The sequence below is a fragment of the Leiobunum rupestre genome, chromosome 1 (genome assembly GCF_980474605.1).
Source record: "Leiobunum rupestre chromosome 1, qqLeiRupe1.1.hap1, whole genome shotgun sequence".
In the NCBI taxonomy this organism is placed as follows: domain Eukaryota; kingdom Metazoa; phylum Arthropoda; class Arachnida; order Opiliones; family Sclerosomatidae; genus Leiobunum; species Leiobunum rupestre.
The window spans coordinates 81,504,863-81,528,585 of record NC_143384.1 but is presented as its reverse complement, the minus strand read 5'-3'; the positions used below and the strand labels follow the sequence as shown (position 1 = coordinate 81,528,585).

At 34.1% G+C, this 23,723-nt stretch overlaps 1 protein-coding gene and 1 long non-coding RNA gene across 3 annotated transcripts; both read right to left on the bottom strand.

Moving 5' to 3' along the window:
- Positions 1-3,925: 3,925 nt before the first annotated feature.
- LOC149967491 (uncharacterized) lies at positions 3,926-4,280 on the bottom strand. Its single transcript, XR_016480458.1, has 3 exons — positions 4,198-4,280; positions 4,020-4,135; positions 3,926-3,953 (listed from the first exon to the last, which is right to left on the bottom strand). It is a non-coding gene; the product is annotated as an uncharacterized LOC149967491 (long non-coding RNA).
- Positions 4,281-11,178: 6,898 nt separating this feature from the next.
- LOC149967490 (low-density lipoprotein receptor-related protein 12-like) lies at positions 11,179-22,264 on the bottom strand. 2 transcript variants are annotated; one of them, XM_090172612.1, is made up of 4 exons: positions 21,894-22,264; positions 16,529-16,930; positions 16,333-16,470; positions 11,179-12,318 (listed from the first exon to the last, which is right to left on the bottom strand). In XM_090172612.1, the coding sequence occupies exons 1-4, from the start codon at positions 21,973-21,975 to the stop codon at positions 12,023-12,025; spliced, it is 918 nt and encodes a 305-aa protein (XP_090028738.1). In that variant the 5' UTR covers positions 21,976-22,264; the 3' UTR covers positions 11,179-12,022. The 2 variants fall into 2 exon arrangements, with proteins under 2 accessions (XP_090028738.1, XP_090028746.1); XM_090172620.1 differs by lacking the exon at positions 21,894-22,264 and adding an exon at positions 20,726-20,804.
- Positions 22,265-23,723: the final 1,459 nt, after the last annotated feature.

Here is a 23,723-nt window from a genome sequence, read left to right as displayed (position 1 = left end):
CAAAAAAAAGATTTAGGATTTAAAAATTTAATTATATTGCAATATAACATTAAAATTCCAAGTGTATTTTGTGTACTTATTTTTATATCATATTACTAACATATTTAACGTTTGTAAGTTTGGCAAAATACCAACACACCATCGCACATCAGATTTTTACCTCTCCGAGGGGACAAAATCCCCTAGGAGGGGTTATACAATCACCGTGTCTGTCTGTGTGTCTGTCTGTCTGTCTGTCTGTTTGTGTGTCTGTGTGTCTGTCTGTCCTGCGAACGCGTTTGCATTTTCCGTGCAGTTTCTCGAAATCTCTGCGTTCGCAGTTGCTAGGACTTTCGAAGGGTTGGCAAAACCACCGTGCGACGGTGAGCGTTAACGGATTAATTTGCGGTTGGGTTTGGTTTGGATGTTTTTTTTTCGTTAACGTTCACCGTCGTGACAGTTTCAACTCAGTTTGATTGGATATTTCATTATTGTAATGTGTAGGGTGTTAATGTTGAGTTCGTGTTATGACGGTTGTGGGTGTTGAGTTTGTTGTGTTTGTGTTTTGACGGTTGTGGGTGTTGAGTCGGTGGTTTTTGTGTTTGTTGAGTCTGTTGTGTTTGTTGTGTTTGTATGGGCGTTTTCTCTTCAACTTCTTCTTATTGATTTTTGGGACGGACCGAGTGCTGAGTGTTAAGGCAACCTCTCAACGTCCAATGGCAGGGTTTCCACCAATTGTTCACGGTATTCGTCTTAGTATCAATTTGTGATTTATTGGCGCCGGGTCTGCTGCGTGCAAGAGATTTACTCTAACCACTGAGCCACCGACGCTTGTTATGCTACGGTGTTTTTTATTTATTCTACATCATTTTAAATATTTATAAATTATATTAATCTTATAATTAATTAAATATTTATAAATTATATTAATCTTATATTTAATTAAATATTTATAAATTATATTAATCTTATATTTAATTAAATATTTATAAATTATATTAATCTTATATTAAATTAAATATTTATAAATTATATTAATCTTATATTAAATTAAATATTTATAAATTATATTAATCTTATATTTAATTAAATATTTATAAATTATATTAATCTTATATTTAAATAAATATTTATAAATTATATTAATCTTATATTTAAATAAATATTTATAAATTATATTAATCTTATATTTAAATAAATATTTATAAATTATATTAATCTTATATTTAAATAAATATTTATAAATTATATTAATCTTATATTTAAATAAATATTTATAAATTATATTAATCTTATATTTAAATAAATATTTAAGTATTTTAATGTAAAATTTGGTCGTGATCAGGAATTGAACTCGGATGGCATATTGTAACCATGCGGATAGTTCACCGCCGAGCCATTGACTTCCTTAAGGGAAACATTAAAGTCAAGGAACCATTATGATACGGCGGGTTTTTTACTAAACGTATGAATACAATATCTGTGGACATTGTTTTTAAACTTTGTTTTTTAATTTTTGGGAACTTGTTAAAGTCTAACTTTTTTAAGAATGAAAATTTAAAGGTCAAATCTTGTTTTAGCGCAGTCAGCAGATAAGATGGTTAAAGGGTAGAACCCGTTAGGTTTTTGTAATTTATTTCGTTTTTTCAGTCTTTTTTTTATCTATTGTGTGTTTAGCGTATTAGTTTTAAAGGGTAATAGTTCATTTATGAAGAAAATATCGAGTTGTTTACATCATGCTCTCACACTTATGTTGGTCTGGGTTTTTAACTGGGTCGTCATTACTTCGTAATTTATTTTAAACGTTTTCTAGACTGATTAAGATGTTTAATGCAGTTCATCAATTGGGTTCGTTTACGGTCATTTATTGATATAACAGCTGTCGTTTAGTCAAGTGGCTTTGTGAATGGTAAGTTTTTCGCTTCTTGTTAATTAATTTTTTATTGGTGTGGATATTTGGACATCTACGATTCCTAATGCAGTCATTGATTTCCTAGGTGTGCGAGTCATTATATGATATTGGAAATTGGACGGTATTGGTCTTTTTCATGCGGGATCTGTCACAACGTCAACAGGAAGTCTACCGGCCGTATTCTGCATGACCCCGCAAGTAAGAAGGGAAACGCCTACTTGCTTCGGCCCTACCATTCGACGAGAGCTCACTGATTTCCCTCTTCTTCCCCTCTTGCTTGGCCAATTTAAGGGCTGCAGCGACGTCACTAGTGTGACGTGACTCTTGATGACCCATGTGCCGGAAATAATGTTAAAACGCCCTCTACTCCAAAATTAAGCGTACAGTGTCATCTAGTGTTATTTTAGGGAAGAAAATTTGCAATGCCATCTATTTTTAATTTTTTATTCCAAACTTTGTAATGCCATCTTCTTACAAACCAAAAAGTAATAGCCCTAAAACCATGCCATCTATTTTAAATTTCATTAACTTTAGAACAACATCTTTTAGAATAATAACAATAATTAAAAATGGCCTTCCATGGTAATCTTGTTTGAAATTTAAACAGAATAAAAATATAATTATTTTTGACAATATTTTATTACATATTCCGCTTTAGTGTACAATTTATTGAATAAAATTTACATAAATTTACAGCCAACTTTGACCACTCAGTTGCGCGGGGAAAACGGAAGAAGAGCTTCGTGAAGTTACCAACAAGTGACGAATATTCTTTAGTTCGTTTACTTTATGGAATTATATTCTAGCAAGAATTATGAACCTGTAGGCCATATAAAATTATGCACCTATAAGCCATATCAAAATAGGAACCTGTAGGAGTAACGAACTAGTGATTGTATTATCAGTAGTTACTAAGCGGCTGGAGCTCTTTTCCAACAGTCAAATGTAGGTGGTGGTGATAATTACACCTTTTATGTTGCTATAATTGGCTGTATTCAAATAGGGATGGCTCTTAAATCAACTTATGGAAATAACTGCTCACCCATTCGCCATCCCTACAGGTTTTTTTCTCCCAATCACAAAAATAAATAGTTTTTTAGTATTGTTTGGAAAATGTGTAGAAATTTGTGAAATAAATATTTGACTCAGTTCGGTTTTGTGAGATATTTTCGTAAGCACTAAGCAATTGTTTAAAAATGGGTGATGAAGACTCTTCTTATACTGTGGAGGAAGTGGAAGCCTCTATTTCCCATCTTAAGGAACCCAAATGTGAAGAGCTTCAGCGGCATAAAAGCAGTGCTCATAACTATAGGCAGAATAATCGATGGGAAACAGTTGCACTCGTGGTTAATCTGCTTTGCTAGACCACAAAATTTCGTCATCTGATTTTACAAAAATGGAACAACCTAAAAACTGATGCAAGTAATTACAATACTGGTGGCGGATAATATCCAGACATACTTAAAAATGAACCACTTAAAAGAAAACACTTGTACATATTATTGCATAATTGTCGTATGGAGGAGTACCTGGTAGTATTTACATCTGAATAGGGGCTTTCTGTGAAAAATCTGCAAAATATAAAGAGTGGTAATGATGCGATGAGATAATTGTTAATTGTTATATTCAGCCTTTTCTGTCTGACTGCATCCAGAGAGAGTGAGACATTCGGAAGATTAATGAAGCTTCTGGAGTAGGGAAAAAAATTTAAGTAAAAAGCAATTGTGATAAAATAAATATTACCTTTAAGTATAATGCTAATGAATTAACTGAGTTTAGTGCTCTTGATTGAAAAATATTCTTGCCAATTGTAACAGGACGGGCGAAATTTTTCAAAGTTCGAAAAATTATGCAAGAGACAGCAGGATAAAATTATATTCCATCGACACATCGGCCCTAACAGTAAATAAAAAACATTACGGTAAATATCATTCGTATTGACGTATTTTTAAGCCCCAGCCCTTGTGGGTTAGGACATTAAGCCAACGTGCAAAGATATCACCCAAATATACATGCGAATGTGTATTATTGATGTGCGCAGAGTTCATTCGGTAGTACGCATCTGCAAATAAAAATATTTGTATTTCCAAATTAATAATGTAATCATAATTTACAAAGAGTATTGTACCATTGGCTCTTCAATTTTATAATTTTGTACCGGAAAGCCGCATGTGTTGATCAGCGTTACTGAACGTAGCCCAGTTTCGTGGTTACTAGAAAAAAACACGTTGAAAAGATCCTTAACTGTAAAAAAAAACGCCAATTAAAACCTTATGTTCAACGATTGTAACATACATATTAAATACCTGCTTCTCCAATGATGCGCTTAGCTCAACATTCTCAATTCCATGCTACCTTCGTTAAAAATTTCTACTTCTTCCGCTAAGCCTATCGCTTCAATTCCCAAGACAGCAGCAATAACTCCCATTGCAGTTTCGGCAAAATTCACTTAACAAATGATATTAAAAATGTCGGAAAATTTTAACCGGAAGTTTGGAATTCAAAACAAGTAATACGTCACACTAAAGCAGCCCTTCAAGTGGCCAAGCAAGAGGGGAAAGAAGAGGGAAATCAGTGAGCTCTCGTCGAATGGTAGGGCCGAAGCAAGATAGGCGTTTCCCTTCTTACTTGCGGGGTCATGCAGAATACGGCCGTACGAGTCGTCCACTACCAGATGTCGAATATAGCCATTCTACGGTATCTGCATCAAGGGCGAGTGTTGCAATAAAATGAGCGTTAAAGATACGGCAAGTATGTCGTAAGCGAGAAAAATACAAATACCCTCTGTAGATATTTCTTTCATTAAATTTTGCTTCGTATTATATTTAACTGATTAACTTGTTCTGTAAATAGGGTTAAATTCAATTGTGCATTGTTTTAGTACGTCTAACTCGCTGTTGTAACTACTTAATTTATAATATTCCGAATAAATTAAACTCGGTTGTTTCGTCTCAATTATTTTAATTAAAATTAAAATTTTATACCGGGTGGGATTGCACCGGGATTACGTTTTCAGTAAATAACTCTGAATTGCGGAGATATCTTTAAGGGACTTCTCGAGAAATTAATACCACTAGGGACAATTCTTCCGAGGAGAGGTATATTTTGGCTTGCCAATTTGTTATTTTTTATTTTTTGGATACTTTAGACCAGGGAGTACAGAACGGGAGATGAAAAGAGGGGTTTTTTTTGGTTCTGCTGCAATGAGCTACACTTCAGCAGGCGCCTCTGCAAAATACGAGACACCTCGACTATTTAACGCCATCTATTATCAGCGTCCATGCGGTTTTTGTTGAAAAATTCAAATTTTATACTCACGTGGTGAAAATAAGCATGGATCATTGTTACATAAATCGACTTTCAAAAGTCAAACAAAAAAAAAATTAATTATTTTAACAGATCTTATAATTATTTTATATCATTTTATACAATTTATTTTTCTATATTAGGGAATGCGTTTAATATGTCCATGTTTGAAATATGATACAAAATTATATTTACATTGATTTAGTACTATGATTTAAATTGTATTGTATCCTAAAAATGATACGCTTTACTCTAGAAACTTGGGATTATGCCAGATAATTTAAATATTTACAATTAGGATCTACATTATCTAATGAAAAACGGCAGCAGCCACTTCCTCCATAAACAACAAAGCCACAAAAATTAGGTAGATGGCGCAAAAAGCCGTATCTTGTCCCGTATTTTGCCAACCTTCCACCCCCTTTCAACCCACCCCACCTCGATTCTCTGGCTTCTTGGTTGATAACCCTAAAAGATCTGGCAAAACGACTCCCGTTCTGTACTCCCTGTTTAGACGATACTTAACATTTCTGTGTCAAAATTATTTTGCGGAAATGAAAATTTGAGAGACTTTAATTTTGTAAAATTAACGTATTTTAGCCATAGAAATAGAAATTAGACTAGAAGCACGATTGGATTGGGCGGGGACGTAAAAGCTAGAAGGCTGCCATCAGAGTAGAGGTCGGGGACGGTTAATCATTATCCATGATTAAATCATAGAAATCTCATAGGTAACTAGAATGCTGCCGTGTAACTGGCAAATGGGCCAAACGCCGTGGCAGACGATAGCCAGATCTCAGCCAATCAGAGCTCAAAGAGTGGTTCTGCCAAGAATTTAATGTCACCAGAGAGAATGACGTCACCTATCTCCCGCTATAGTACCGGATCCAAGGAGGATTATTATCCTCCTTGGCGGAACCACTCTACGGCCTCTCATTGGCTGAAAGTTCAAGGCGAACTGGCGTCAAGCTCGGCCGTAGGCGGCAGCATTCTAGTTATCTATGAGATTTCTATGGATTAAATTGATTTTTTTCGGGGAAAAAATGTAAACAAAGAAATTTACCGGTTAATATTTCGGAAAATGATTAAAAAACATGTATTATTCGTAAAATTTGAGCTTTAATACAGAAATATAAATTACTTGAACATAACGTTTTACGAATAATTTTGAGAGCTTTATCTATTGAATTTAAACTAAATAAGTAAATATGGTCACGTGGAATAACATAAAACAGAGCGTAGGCAACGTATTAAAAACTTTTTTATTTATCTGACATTATATTAAGTTATTTTAACAGCTTTAGGAAAATCATAAAAATCTCAAAAATCTACTTTATCTACCGTGTCACCCTTAAAGTCACACGTTAACTTTGCGCAATCATTGTAAGTCTGAAATACCACAAATCATCACAGTTTAACTAAAATTTAATTATTTCAGTGTGGTTTAAAATATGCCTACATGAGATTCCAAAATCTTGGTTTCAGTGTCTTTTAAACTATCATCAGTATTAGTCAAGTCAAATTGAATGGTTTCCGGTAGTTCACTTTTTCCATAAGTTTTCTGAAATAACCTCTGATAAATATGGAAACTAAATAACAATTACTAAAATCAATAAATTGGCATACTCTTGAAGATCTAAATATGCTTTGTTCTGGAATAGACATTTTTGGGAGCTCTTTCAAATTCTTGTTTTAATAAATAAATTATTCATACTTCAGTTAGTTTTTTATTTCAGAATGTATAGGGTAATTTTTACTTGTGTAGGTACAGCATTTGCTTTCAAATTGTGCCTTCCATTTCGGAAGTAAATTTCATCTGGCAGAAAATGTTTACTACACACAAAGTCATATGAAGTAATAGTTGATTTTATGAAATAAAAAGTGGTCTTGCCTAACTTGTTCAAATGTTGCTCTTACGTCACAGGACCCAGCTTTATTAGTATATTCTTCGCACGAGCTATTTGCACGCGCGCTAGAAAAACCTATGTTCCTCGCGACTGTAGCGCGCGCTCGTAGACTAGTAAAAGCCAGAGGCTGTGACGTAGGAGCAACATTTAAACAAGAAGGCCCCGTTAATTTATAAAAAGAACTATTGAAGATGGAGTCCAATTTTCGCGATTTACCGCTAAAACCCATTTTCCTAGTAATTCAGCATTTCTCACAGGAAATCTTAATGTTAAAAAAATATCTTATTCCGAAATTATGAAAAAATATTTACTATAATATTACATACGTATGAAATGAGAATTTTATTTCTTTCCCAGATCTCTCTTTACAATGTGAAAAGCGCAGTTTTTAACCATTTTTGTTTGCGGATATGCTTTTAGACGCAAAAATTTAAACACGAAAAGACCGCCGATGCGCACGACGTGATGCGCAGTGGATCGCCTTTTTTCCCCCTCTTCGAAATTCACGTCGTAGCCATGGCGACAATGTTTAATGCGTTTGTCAGATGGCGCGAACATCGCGATTCCACCCTAGCTCGCCTGTTTCCCTTGGGATTGGCGGAAAGGGCAGTGCTTCTAGTCTAATTTCTATTTCTATGATTTTAGCGTTACTTTTCGCCAAAATTCAGCCCGATTAATTGTCGTAGGTGAAGTAGGATACGCGATGGGCATAAAAGGTATAATTATACAATAAAAGTAAAGCATTTAAAATTTTTATTTACGGAAATGGTGCAACTTACGTAAGTTAAATGGTACAAAAACTTCAGGGGAGTGCAAGGTAGCTGCTGTCTTCAATAACGCCCAAAAACCAATTTTCCCCTGTTGACATTTCGCGCGATTGCCGAGCATTACTGAGGCTATATATCCAGGGATAAAACGTTTCCTTCGACCAGAAGGAGGAAGAGCCAAGTCCTTCTGTACGATTCGTGTGGACCCCGGTTTCAGAATCTCTGAAGCGAACAGAATGGTTCACTGAAAAGTGCCTGAAATCATGAAACTAACTACTCTTAAGCGTAGATATAGTTCCATGACCACCCCAACCCCATTCTTGCTAATCACGACTCAAGAGGGGGGGAGGGGGCTAAAAGACATCTTTATATAGCTATGGGTGTAATAACAAATCATCAAGTCACATGCAAAGCTTTAGGGTCAAGGGGGGAGCGCACCCCCACATGTATCCGCCACTGAATCACGATGAGCCGTCTAGCATCGCGACCTAGAGGCCATATTACCAAGGAAAAATATCATATATTTTGTCTCTACCCAATAAAAATTCGCTATACCACAATCGGGAAATGGGGTTAGAAAACGTTAATTTCAAAAAATTAAAATCTCCGCGCATTTTCAATTCCGCAAAATAATTTTTACACAGAAATGTTCAGTATCGTCTAAAGTATATAAAATATTAAAACATCGGAAGTGCGTTGGTTGGTGTGTTGGTATTCACCCGTAAGTTTAACTAATATTTTCAACCATTTAAGTCTGAAAAATAGTCTTATAAACTTATCACAATTTTAAAATCCACCTTAAATATTTCTCTGTATCACAATATCATATAAAATTTTCTTAATATTTACAATTTAGTTTCACAGAAAGTATTTGTACATATGTAAAATTTTTAACTAGTTAAATTATCTTTTAAACGTTTTCATTTAAATCTGAGTGTTATAAACATGCCACGATTTGAAAATTAACCCTAAGATGTATAGCAACATCATTTTTTAAAATGAAATTTTATTCTGAGTTAAGTTGCTTTTTGGTTTTAATAAAAAGTTTTTTAAGTTGCTACATCATTTAAGTATAATTTCTTATTTAAAATTTTTAGTTCTTCCGCTAATAACTAATAACAGAAGTAATGGAGGTATTCTAATATGCTTCAATAAAAGCCCGTTAGCGATTCACTAGCAAGTATTAATACATAGAGCCTGGATATCGAAGCTTTTCTTAATATGGTCCTTGTAAGGACATTTTGTAAACTTCATCAACCTAAATAGGTTCTTGATAGTAGAAGTGATTATGGGAAGATGGTTTTTTCTTTGAAAACCTGTGGCAAATTTGCCTTTTATTATGCTGATTCTAAAGTGCCTAGAACGCAAAGCAATGCCAAAAAACTATGCAGGCTGGAGACTCATTGAAACCACAGGTTTCTTTTGGTTTAATTTCAAATAGTGGTTTAAATTAATCTAAACTAATTATCGCTTCTATTTAACTTTTGAGCTAAAACACAATTATTTTAAAAATGTTCAGCTATTTTTTGTTGAAGCATGATTCGAAAAAAGCGCTTTATTGAAGAAATCTAAAACCACCCAAGGATTTATTGAGAAACATAGGTTTATTTAAAAAAAAATTATGTTTAAACCAACCTTGAGACTATGGTAAAAAAGACAGCGTTTTAAATTGAAACAATAGTTCCATTGCAACATTATAACATCTGAGTTGTTGATTCGGATCAAGTTAGAATCCATACCTCTAATTGGAATGCTTATCGTGGCAGATTTTCGTCTCGATGTGGCTGACCGTTTTTTGGACGTCACTATGTTAACCAATGTTAACTTAACAAACAACAACGTGAGAGGGGGCGCGCGCAAAGGGGATTTTTTCTCTCGTAGGTGGGGTGATCTTACCATACGCGATACAGCAGGATAAGCGTTCCAAGTAGAGGTTACCAGTCTGTGGGTGCCCAGAACTCTCTATGGTTGTTGATTGTAGTAGAATCTGACCAGATTTTTTAATAATTGTTTACAATCCGTACAGTTATGGATATAAATAGAGGGTTTATACCGACCTGGAAAATTGGGAAATATCCGGGTATTACATTTTCAACAGAATAGTCAGGGAAAAAATAGACGTGCAAATGTGAAGGTATCACATTGCCGCTCCATGGCGCCGTTAGTTACTTCTTCCAATCCCTCTCCTTTCTAAAAAAGCGTATGTTCTATATTTTAGGAGAGCTGAAATGTCCCTATATTAATAAGTTCAAGTTCTATTTTAATATTATTCCACAGCATCGCTTTATAAAGTGGATTTTATTTCAGGTGGAGGCCGAAAAAATCGTAGTTGTCGCAGTAGATATTGATTTTGAATATATTAAATGCAGGGCTCCAAGAAGGTATGTGTTGATAAACCTTCTACATTTTAACCCTATAAAATGTTTTTAAAATCTGCAATTTAGAAATCTAATTCTCAATTCTTTAATTGTAGAAATTCTTTTTGGATTCGTTTAAATTTGTATAAGTTTTATTTTTTGTAACCCTGGTTTATATTTACTGTACCCCTATAATTATTATATTTTCTTCTCATGTAACACGAGGAATGGAAAGAGCCCAAGTCCATTTTTTGACCCCCATTTTAGCGGACGTTTCTGGTCGCAATTGGGCCGTGACTAAAGACCTTTTCACACGAGCCAACTTTTCAAATCAAACTGCTGAGTCAGCAAAAATGGATCAGTGATCCATTTTTTTCTCGCGTACTTTTTTGGTGGATCAACTCATCGAACTTTTATTCACACGAACCAACTAGTTGACTAAACTCAAGTTGACTCATCTAGTTGGGTCAAAAAGTTGGCTCATGTGAAAAAGCCTTAAGTGAAGAATTGGGGGTGTCCCAAAGTCTGTACTGCAGAAGCGCAGGGACAGAAACCGGAGAGAAGGCTCCTCTCGCCAAAGAAAGTTTGGTTTCAGTTAGCGTTATGGAGCGTTTTGAAGTTGAAGCGAAGAAGAGCGAGCGAGCGAACAATGTAAAATCAATATTTAGCGTGAAAAACTTTAAACTCTATATTCCCTTTTTGTTAAACTATTCAGTATTTATAGTTGTTACCATATTATTTTAACCAATATTTAATCGCATAATTAAACTGTTTATTTTTCAATTCACATTATCGTCTGATTAGTCTAATGTCTCAAGCGCATACAGCGGGAACAAAAGTTCATCAGAGTCGCGACACCTAAAAACTGTTCGCAAAAATCCTACAATTATGTTATAATTCCTATAAATTATTGACTTCCTTTATTGGTAGTATTTAGTATTTACTCAAGATTTACAAAATATAAATATTTTATTTGTAGAATAGAGATACAAAATTTATTTTAATTTCAGACATTTAATCAACTGAGATTCAATAGCTTAAAACAAAAGAAATGGGGAATTGCGATTTTATTATTGCGTAGCCATTTAAATATAATGATCAAAAATGTCACACTAGGATGACAGCATTATTTTTATACATAATCTCAAGGCACTTTTTATCGTCATAAAAACTAGAACGTATGAAATTTTTAAAAATACAGCGCAAAAATAAATATTAGCCATCTGTACAGATTTAGAAAAATGGTAGACTGTTTTAATGGAAGACAAGTTAACCTAAATTGAAAAGCTTTACTTAAAAATACTTAGTATTTACGTATGTATAAAATATACAGAGTGTTTCAAAAGGTTATGCAAAAATGTCAAGTAGGGGCTGAGTTGAGAAATATGCCTGTTTTTTTCCCATTTTCCTACGATGAGTTAAAAGAGCGCCAGAGAGCTTCAAAGTGTGGCCTACTAGCCCCTGGAAGTAGGCAGCAACAGGCGCCAAACCAAGCAGCAAGGAAACGCGAAAATTAAGGTTTGGGTTCGTGTGATAGGTAAACCAGCGTAAAAAAGTAAACTTAAACGGTATTTATAGTCCATGCTATTTGGTTTGGCGCTTGTTGCAGCCTACTTCCTGGGGCTAGTAAGCCACACTTTGAAGCTCTCTGGCGCTCTTTTCACTCATCGTAGGAAAATTGGGAAAAACAGGCATACTTCTCAACTCACATCTACAACTCCTTAAAAAATTTGCATAATCTTTTGAAAAACCCTGTATATTTAATACATTATACTGTTCTAAATTTTATCAAAGTTAGACATTTTGATATGCAGTGTATTTTTCATTTTTGGAATGAACAGGAGTAGTTTCAGTGCTACTGGAATCGTAAAACTGGTAGGAAGCCGTGGTATCATCTTTAAGTATGGCAGCGTGATATACTTCGTCGTTTCTATCGTTTATCGATGTAGGAATAGGCTGGTAAGTTGACCTGAATATTTTAATTTTTTGTCGCTGTCCTTGGATACAAAAGTAACAGAATAATGGCACGAAAAAACAAAAGCTGACAATTCCCAGAAGTACCACTATGATGCCCCATGTAGTTTGTTGCGCTGTAATTTAAGTGAAAAAACGTTATTCAAATCTAGTTAGAGACCCGTTTGAAGAGGTAGGAATTCAGCATTTCTATAAAGTAACATGGTCTTATTATTACTATTACGTCACATTTACAGCTCTACAAGTACACTGAATTATTGTTCTATTCAAATGGATATAATATGAACTAGCTGCTCAAACTTAACAGAACTGTTTTGAATTATTACGGTGGTCCATTCTAAAGTAATAAAATTAACACTTTGGGGCAGTTGCTTTGTTACTAAAAACATTTTATGACCAAAATTATATTCCTACAAACATCATAGCATGGTTTTCTGTCCAAGTTTCGATCCACTTTAGAAGTAATGTTAACAGCGATTTCTTTAAGGAAGATTTTTAGTAATAGTTTCTCTAACAAAATCAAATAATATAATATTTGGGTAGTCACAAATGTCCCAATTTTTGACTTTAGCACCACCTTAAAAAAATGTATAATGAGATATTTACTTTAAATAATAAATTTCATCAACGAGATATTATTTTATATTATTTTATATTTTCAAATTTTAAGAACGTTCTACTATAATTACGTATGAAAAGGATAAAATGTATATTTTATTTCCCAATAATCGAAGTTATTTTTATATTATAAAATTAATAAAAACTAAGAAAAATATGATGTTGCTCTTATGTCACAAGACACGATTTTATTATATTCTTCGCACGTGCGCCAGAAAACATATATTCCTCGCAACTTTAACGGGCGCTTGTAAACATGAAAAATTAGGAGACTGTGACGTAAGAGCCACATTAAAACAAGAAGGCCACGTTACTTTCTTAAAAGAACTTTATTATTTAAATTAAATTGAAAAAGGCGCTGAAGTTGGAAATTACACCGTTTTCTTAAAAATGTGCTTTGATCAGTTCTCAGAATACATATTGCCATTTTCATTACAAAAATGAACTTCAATAAACGAAATGACCCCTTAAACTTTTATTAATTAAATTAATCTTTAGCCACCCCAAAGATAAAATATTCATCTATTATATAAAACAAAATGCGTCAGTGATAAAAAACACAATGTTTGATAAGAATCTGTAAATTGAGCAAATGTAACCAGAGTTGGTAGATGACCTTATAATCTCATTTCCCCATTAACAAGAATGTGTCTTCATGTATTTATCACATCAGATATGCTAGAAACTCCCAAAGGGAACGGGCAAGGTTCAATTGACGGGTGGGCCTCTTTTTTGAGTTGTTATAAGGAACCACCTATGGACTGCATTGTAAAGGATGATAAAATTAGCGAATAAGTAGATTAGTCCATTATGAAAAGGGATAATAAAGCTAAACCCTAAACAAATTTTAAGAAATTTAAAAACTTACTTAACTTAACATTGCGTATATACTAATCTCCACCACTCTCCCCCTATTCGGCTTTCCGTTGCTACGCAACTCGTTTTGAAATTTTTAATATTTAGGCTTAGTTTCTCTATGCGGTGTTATAGTCGCGAGCCAGATTTCCCGCGCGGTACTGATAAGTCCCAAATAGGACGAAACCGGTCTACCGTTGGAGTTTCTGGCTATTTAATTTAATTTAATTTAGTTATTCACTCTAAGATCTATTTGGTCCGAGTTTCGCGTCTTTTGGTTTGCTCGAAGACCTATCGGTACGAGCTATTAGTAAGTTTTTAAATTTCTTGAAATTTGTTTACGGTTTAGCTTTATTATCCCTTTTCATAATGGACTAATCTACTTATTCGCTTATGTTATCTTGTTTGACATAATTTCTAATTAGCAAAAATAGTTGAATAGGTCGTTGCTTAGCCCCAATTCCCTACCTTCTAAATCAGTACATTACGTGGCACCAAAAGTGTTTGCTACATCTGTTATGGAGAGGAATACCTTTTCCTTAAAATTTGTTAAATACATACCCGTTTAACATTTTACACCAAAAGGGAAATTTTCAGTTTGGTGGCCCTGGCTTACATAAATTTAATTTTTATGGTCTAAATCAAGGACATAATCAATTCAAGGGAGTCAAATTCAGGGGGAGGAACCTTTATTTTGCCCACTCTACTCTAATTTTTTTAAGTCGCTTGGCAATGTTTCATCGAATTTTCCTTTCAAAAAATGGTTCATACAAAAAACTTCATTTTGCCAACTGAGTAAAATTATTGAGGGAGAGGCTTCTATCGTAAGAGATAGATATATACTTCTGGTTGCATTAAAATGAGAGTACTCATCATCCTAATTTTAAATTATGGGTGATAGATTTCAGCTGTCTCAATTAAACATTCTTTTAAAAGACAATCAATTTTGTTCCTTTAGTACCACTTTTTACATGTACATTTAAGTTCTATTGAATTATTTTAGAGTAAAAGTCGATTAAGTTATATATATCTCAATGGTAAGTATTTATCTTCATATACTGCTAATGTTATTTGCTTGAAATATGTATCTTAAGAGTCCTAAAAAGAGAGCTAATTTTCCCAATTTTCTTTCCAAAGTTTGGAACAAAATGTAAAATATTTAAAATTTAAATAATATTTTGATTTTTTAAAATTATTTCATAGTTAATTCTTTAGTGTAATATTTACATTTTACATCATTAGGTGATTTTTTTTTAGGACAACACTTAAGTTGTCGGCCAGAAGCCTTACACCATTAGGTGCAGTAATCAGTGCCGTATTTCCGCCTAGACCAACCTAGGCCGTGGCCTAGGGGCCCTCCAGTGACCGTAATTACTGTATTCGAAGGCTTAAATCTATAATATCAATCGTAATTTATATTGGAGAAATTCCTAGGTAGAAGATTTTGTTTTAAAATTACCAAAATTTCTGCCTGGCAGTTTACGGACGCAGCCTTAAATCGAAATGTTGCATAATTATCGCACATTTAGTCGACGATTGTTAAGAGCTTTTGATTTAGAAATATAACCGTAGAGCTCAGACTTCTACGTTGAATCAGGGAAATTCAGGCACAGCCTAGTTCCAGGGATAAGAGTAAATGCAGCGCGTGAAAATGGGGCCCAGACTCTTTATCTGCCTATGGGCCCAGGATCTCTAAGTCCGGCCCTGGAAGTAATAGTCCTGAAAAAATCTGAGCCATGGGCGAGGGGCAGATCACTTTGTTACAGGGTGTCCTAATAATCGCGATTAAAAATATTTATCATTATTTCATCATTTTTAATCTTTGTACAACCAAAACTGCAATTTAATTTTAATCTAATCTATTCATGGGAGATGCTGTTTGTGGGGGAAAATCAAATCCATTCGTAAAATAATAGTTAACATAATCACTCATTTATTTAAGTATACCATAAAGGTATTTTATTTAATGAAACTTTGTACAAGGGATATGACGTAAACTATGTTATTTCCAACACATGCGTTGATGATCTGTAGTTTACATTGTGCCTCTCGAGCACGAGATTTGGTTTCCATTATAATTTTTTACTAACACAAGGATCTATAAGAATTTTCCATTTACTGTCCACTAATTGTATGAAAAAGGTTTTATTGAAATTTTGGAAACGTTATACAGGGGCTTACTTATGAACGTTTATGTTACATATGATAAGTTGTATAAGTTAAACGTAGTAGTTGTTTATAATTAATTTTACCAATCAGTCATCTTTCAAGAGTTTAAAATGGTACTTATAGTATTAAAACGTATATTTCTTTATCCCGAGTCAAATAGGAATACAATGAAATATTATGTTATTATTTTTTAAATGACAACTTATTTTAAAGGATAATCATTATCAACAGTTAATAATTATCCTTAACATTAGTGTCCCAGTACTCTCCCTTTGTTTGTTAAATAATTACTGAAGGCCATTTCAGAGGTGCGATATTTTATTTTAAAAGTATAATATTTTCATCACTAGCAGTGCTAATCTTTCTTACTATGATGTCAATTCTATCCAGCGATCAGTCAGTTATTATATCATTTAATTGACACTTTTATGGAAGATAATTATGGACTTATGCCACTATGATTATAATATATTTGAAAATTTACATACCAAATGGCGTGCATCCTACTGGCTCGTCACTATTATCACCGCAGTGGTTGTGCTTGTTACAGAATAAGCCATTCCAAATACAATGTCTGTTCCGACACCTGAACTGATCTTTAGTGTGGCAGTTTCCATGTCTATCCGCTACAATATTAATATAGTATTGTTTCGGGTGGAAAAATCATAATTGACCAAATCCTACCATTTGAGAATACAGTAATCATTCCTAAGAACCCTTTGAGGTTGTCGGGGGAAGTTGAGTGTTGTTCGGTTTTGAAATGTACGGTAATCGTTTCAGCGTCAAATTGTAAATCAGGACAGTTTTCGGCTGGACAATGCTTGCGACCGCATATTGTTTGGTTGCTAGATGACGTTGTAACTGTTAGATTGTCTTTATCACAGCTCCTTGTTGAAATTTCGGAAAACGAAAAATGAAGTTTGTATCCAGGTGGCGCTATTAGTTTCACGGTGCAATCGATACCAAGTGGGTATGTTGCATTATCTTTTTTATTCATTGCAAATGAGGCGTAGGAAGAATCTCCGCTTGGGCCAAATTGAATTTCATTAGAAGAGTTTCCTAATAGACAAAAGCTACTGATTCCATCTGTAAAAATATTAAAAGATAATGTAGATTCTAAAGTTCTATCTTTACTCCTTAAAGGCCAAGAGCAGAGATTCCATTTTTCAGAATTCTCAATTTTTTTGTGGGAGTGACAGCCTGAGCAACGGCTCAGTTTGTTCTTGGATGGAATGTACGAATCAAACATCGACGTTTATTGCTGCTATTGTTATTAAAGCAACTGTCGGCTCTATCATTGCCACCTGCATTATGATATGGCCCATGTTATTAGAAATGGCAATGAATCTATCCGATTCTTCGAAAAAACGACTTTACTGGAGAGATTGGTGCCATCTATCAATGGCAAAAGGAAGCTAAAATTCAAAATAGCGAAACCATAACGTCGTCAGAGAACCATTTATAATTATTATAATTAGACAACTTAAACTGCACTTACGAGGAGTGTACCCGAGGTGTAAATCACTGATTTTGATGAAACTCGGGGGGTATGTAGACCTTGGGGTAGTATGAATTTTCACCAAGGGAGAAGTTACGCTGGGCTTCCGTTTTGCTATGGCAACCGAAAATGTTTTTGACAACATAAAATGAAAAAATCTACGTTTAAAAAAGCATGGGATTTTCTCGGTTTCTGAAAATTTTTGAAAACCCAAAGTCCCCTAGGAGGGGTTATACAATCACCGTGTCTGTCTGTCTGTCTGTGGGTATGTCTGTGGGTCTGTCTGTCAGGCCTGCGAACGCGTTCGCATTTTCGGGGCAAAGGGTAATCATTGCGTACGCAGTCTGCCTCGTGCAAGAGATGTACTCTAACCACTCAGCCACCAACGCTTGTTAATTTACGGTGTTTTTCTAAAAAAGAGCTTTGGCGAATGTCCTTTACAAAGTTATAACGTTAGGTACTATAATTTATTCTATATCATTTTAAATATTTATAAATTAAATTAATCTTATATTTAATTAAATATTTATAAATTATATTAATCTTAAATTTAATTAAATATTTATAAATTATACTAATCTTATATTTAATTAAATATTTATAGATCATATTAATCTTATATTTAATTAAATATTTTAGTATGTTAATGTAAAATTTGATCACGATCAGGAATTGAACTCGGGTCGCATTGTTACAATGCGGATAATTCACCGCCGAGCCATTGACTTCCTTAGGGAAAATATTCAAGTAAAGGAACAATTATGATTATGAACTAAACGGATTAATACAATATCTGTATATATTGTTTATTGAATGATAATTATTCAAAACTCCCGCGGAAACTATATCAAAGTAATTATATAGCGCCACCGTGTGGAGAACTATCAATCAAACCGGTTAAAAATATAATATCTTCAATTTTTCGAACTTTAGTCAAATCTTGACGGTTCTAAAAAACGCAAATAAACGTATATAAAGCCGTTGCCGTCAATAAAGAAGATTTAGTCTTTCTTAGTTCTTGGCTGTCAGACGAACTACTACAGGACGGGGTCCTGGTGTCGGTCAAAAGTTATGAGGTAACTTTGCGGTTTTAATTAGTATGTTCGGTCTTCGGTCAAGAAAAGAGTTAAATTGTGTTTCGCGTTTGGAACGTGAGTGAATGGACTTAAGTGTATGAACAGTGCGTGTTTAAGACTGAAAGTGTTAAAGTAATTGTGAACTATAACTCAAGTCAGCTGTAAGATAAAATTTATTGTTTTTATTTTTTGAATTGGAATAACCTAATTATACCCTTGAAATTATCAACTCAACCTGTGAGGCTAATTAAGTAGATTGGAAGTAATTAGTAGCGAACAGCTCTCAGCTGTTAATTAAGACAAGAGTTTATAGTAAGGTAGTTTGAATTTAGTTAAAATTACTCAGTATAATTTATGATATTTACTTAGGTGTAAGTATGTTTTGGTTTATTTTTCAATCACGATGAACTAAGACAAATCTAGTCTTAGACACTTGAGTACCAGTTCTGTACAATTACGTAGAAGGGATATATATTGTTGGGTTATTGATGAAAGTTAAATCTAGAACGTTCCATAGACTGCTCTGAATAAAAATAAACATTTATAATTTTGCATAATTCTGGTTGCCATTTTATTTTCTAATCACTCACCCACAACATTAAAGTTCTGGCAATCCCGAATCAACTAAATTTTCGATATAACGGCGACGGGAAATGATTATCGTAAATTTATCGCGCGGCCTTAGGGAATATTCTTTTAACAAAATTTCTATAAACTATCGTTTAATTAAAATCGGCCCGATTCCGTTAAAATTATAAACCTAACTTGTACTGTAAAAAGGGTTTATTTCAATTGTGCATTGCTATAGTACGTCTAACTCACTGTTGTAACTACTTAACTTATGATATTCTGAATAAATTAAAATTAGTCGTTTCGTCTCAATTATGTTAATTATAATTAAAATTTTATACCGGGCGGGATAGAACTGGGATAGCATTTTTAACAAATAACTCTAAATTGCGGAGATATATCTTTAAGGGTTATCTCGATAAATTAATACCACTAGGGACAATTCTTCCGAGGAGAGGTATATTTTGGCTTGCCAACTTGTTTAAATGTAAATTTTTTCATTTTAAGTTGTCAAAAACATTTTCGGTTGCCATAGCAAAACGGAAGCCCAGCGTAACTTTTCCCTTGGTGAAAATTCATATTGCCCCAAGGTCTACATACCCCCAGAGTTTCATCAAAATCAGTGATTTACACCTCGGGTACACTCCTCGTTAGTGGGCTTTAACCTAAATAATATATCCCATGAAAAATGTATTGTTAAAAATTACTATAATTTAAGTTTTTGTCAAATTTACAAAGGAGCCAATCAACGCGAGGGGTACTTTTATGTCCCGACTTTTGGGTCAAAATGTAACTTAAGCATCTTGTTTTGATTTCGACCCTAGCGACATCTGTTTAAAAAAGAGCTACTTCACGTCGAGCCGACAGTTGCTTTACGGTGAAAAGTGCGTAAGAAGCTGCTTTCTACTGCCTTATTCAAAATTCAATCATATGCACGTTTCTGTAGCATGTTCCTCCCTGCCTAGTGAAATGTGATTCCATAGGCATTCGTAGGATTAGGTGGGCCATAGCCCGACATGAAATTTATCCTAGGCGCAACAAAATAAGAAGAGGAAAAAAATGGATGACTCTTTGAAATAAGATTCTACAAAACAGTTCGTGGCATATCAGAATTGTGAAAAACTCATTCTTTCTTTTGTTTGAATGGCAAATTAAAAAATATAATGACTAATTACAACATTTTAAGATATAATAAGATTCTACTAAAACTATTTTTAACACTTATTACTAGATTATTAGGGTTGATTTGGGATTAGCTTAAGATTTTCAATGTACATTTTCTACTAGGGGCTAACCACTTCCTTAAATTCTGTACACCGATTACAACGATTACAGCCTTTGGTAGTTCTAAATCTGTAATCGATTACGTAATCACTTTAGTACAGTCAAAGCTACCAGCTTGTACACCGATTACAAGCCCCTCGATTTTCTGGGGCATGTAAATTGGGTGATAATGTTTTTAAGAGAAAGGCATAAGTAAATCTCAAGTTTATGAGCCAATGTGGGAAATAGTGGACAGTATATTTTTTTACTGAAAAGGTCTAAAAATTATGTTTCTGAGAGTGATTCAGATTAAAGACATTTCATTCTAGCTTGCACTTTTATTTAACTATTTTTTGTTGTATTATTGCAAATGGAAGTATAATGCAACTACTCTAAAATAAAGTTTAAAAACTTAAATCAAACTAGTTCTTTTCAGCATTTTACGTGCTATATAATTTTATTAGCCATTATTACCCATATTTTCCACAATCGGAAAATGTCACTTCATGTCGGATCAAGGTTCTTACAAGCGGCACGTTGGATCAGCCCGTAGAGAGCAGCAGTCGCAATGGAAGATGTTAATTTGTCTTGGAAAGTTGGTAAGACATTCTTGTCATTAATTAAATGCTGTTTGCCTTCCAATTACTGGTTTTTGCTAGAGGTCCATCAAGACAATTTATCTGCACAATTAATACTTATTTCCCAAATAAAATTTTACGTGTAAAAGTTTTTCATATCGAATTTTAGTACCCGACTTGCCCAATTCGTTAAATTTAAGAAAAAACCTGAATTAATGGCTTTCAAAGTCACTTGATGACTTAGGCATAAGGTGGTGCCTTGGGTATTAGCCTAGCTGATTATTATTAATATTTTTACAAAGGTGTTGAAGCAAGTCTATTTTCAAAAATGAACAATAAAAAATTACATTATGCCCATATCTTTATATTTAATCACCCATCTATGACCAGGTCACTTTCTGAGGCCGCTTGTGGAAAATAGGTGATTACATAAAATAAAATAAAATTTTTTAAAGTATAAAGTGTTTGTCTTCACGTCACGAACTTAAGCTTTTAAGTACTTTATTGGCATGGGCGTTTCGTACGTGGGCTTCAAAATTTCAAAATCCCACTCCAGCGCGTGTTCTCTATCTTCAATAATTATAGCTAGTGACGTAGAAAAACACTTACACGTGACTTCCTGTTCCCGTATTTTATAGAAACAACTATTGATGTTTGATACCTTGTATTGCAGTTAAAGGGACACAGAACAATTTTAATTTTGAGGGTGGGAATACATAACCACGTGTTTTGAAACGTGGGATGACATGACCGAATTACGTGCAGTAATACTTCGAAGTGTAAGATGTCTATGCTATTGCTCTGGCTATTGCTAATGGTAAGTTCCATCATAGACCACCTACCCCAAGGTTGTCTGTGGTCAATGTTACTGGAGACTTTCACTAATATGGTCTGTGGTTTCATATATCTAGGATCTGATTTTAGCTGATAATTTCAGAAACCTTGGCAAAGGTCCAAGATCAGGTAATGGTTCATGGAGGCATTCATCTATGATGGAGGAAAGAAGGCCTAATTCGTTCATGGATAGGCCTATAAAATAAATTAGAAACAAATTTTTTACTTACATTGTGCTTGGGATGAGAGATGTATGTGAATTTGAAGAAATAATAAAATCATAAGACCCCTAACAAAATCCGTCGGTGCCATTGTTACGAATTAATTTCACTTTTCAATTTGTAATTGCGAAAATTTTTGTTTTATTTAAATCGATTTTCGTTCGTCAATTTTCGATAAATCATGAAATAAGTATTACATTTATTCAATTTGGCTTCGTTAATCCGGTGTGCATGTTACGGCCACTGTAAAGCTCGGTTTGCGGCTAGGCATCCAATATCCGAAATTGGACTTTTTCGGTTTAGAAACAAGAACGATGTTTTTCATACTTTAGAAACACGCTCGTGGTATTCGAACCTAGGAAACTATCCTAGAAAGTCAATAAGTATGGTTTCGACTTGGTTTTATAGCGGTTGATTTTAAGAACGCGTTTCGAAATGCGAAAAAAGATTAAAAACTATTTGCGGTAATCATATCTAATCTACATTGACGTCGTTACTTTATCTTTTTTTGTCATTCTTTGTTGGCGTTTAGAAACTTAGATAAACCATCTCGCGATTGCGTTTTTAGCCACCTGACCACCTAAAGGCCAAAACCTTGAGCTTTTCCCCTTTTAATTATATTTAACGCTATGGAGATTTAGTAAATGTTTTCCAAACAGCACTCTGTAAAGCAGTTACGAGATTTTTGGGTTGAACGTACGATTTTCATTAGCAGATATAGAATCATGACACTTCATAACTTTAGCCATAGACTGCCATGTTGGTATTGAGTTTTTTATCTATAGGAAAAAGCATGGGTGACGTTTTATGACGTCAGAGTGCCACGTACCTAGTATTCAAAACAGTGGCGTAGCCAGGATTTTATTTCGGGGGGGGGGGGGGGGCACGCCATTGAAAAAAAGTAAAAAAATAAAAATATTTGTACGTACGACCATACGTTTCGGGGGGCGGGGCATGTGCCCCCCTGGCTACGCCACTGATTCAAAATATTTATATTGTAGCATTATGAATTATTACAAATACTAAAATGTTACCGTCCCTTCACAAAAGTTACGCCAAATAATTGTGAAGAACACGTGGGTTTGTATTTCTTTTAGTTTCAGTAGGTTTATAAACTTTTACCATGAGTTGAAAAATTTTCCCTTAACTAACCAGTAAAAGAACAGTATAACTTGAAACCTTCGGAGAACTAACGTGGTTTGACCAATAATAGAGTTAGAATCATCACCTCCCATTTTTTGCCCTTTTTGCCTAGGGGCAGATGATCACTTTGTTACAAGGTGTCCTAATTGAAGTAACTTGTGAGTTAAAGTAATAAAACGTCAGGTTCAATGTTCTAGTATAATTTAATGCTCTTTATGTTTCACGGTACATATTTATACCTAGTCAAAAAAACTAGTTTTATGGAAGTGCGATATAAGAGAAAAAACATGAAATGCAAATATGCATATTTTATAAAAAGTAAATAAATAAACATTGTATCAATATCCTCCCCAAAGAAAGAATACTGAACTGTCAATGTTAATATGTTAAACGATCGGGAGCTCGTTTGGTCCTTGTAGATATTCTTGTCTGTAGTTGGCTCGGATCGATGGTCTGTGTTGATAAACTACTCGACACCTTATGGTCTTTCGGTGGTTCCGACGTCCATTGCGCTGGTTCTGGAAAGTCTGCTCTCTGTGTGGCTACTACGTCTCGGAATTGGAAATTTGGCAGAGAAAGTTGTCGGCGATGCCGCGTCTGGTTGACATGCCTTCCAATGACTCCTGCGTCCGTAGATACCGATAGCATTGTATTGCCAATAGGTCCCAGGATTGATGCTTGATACCATTTCGGTCC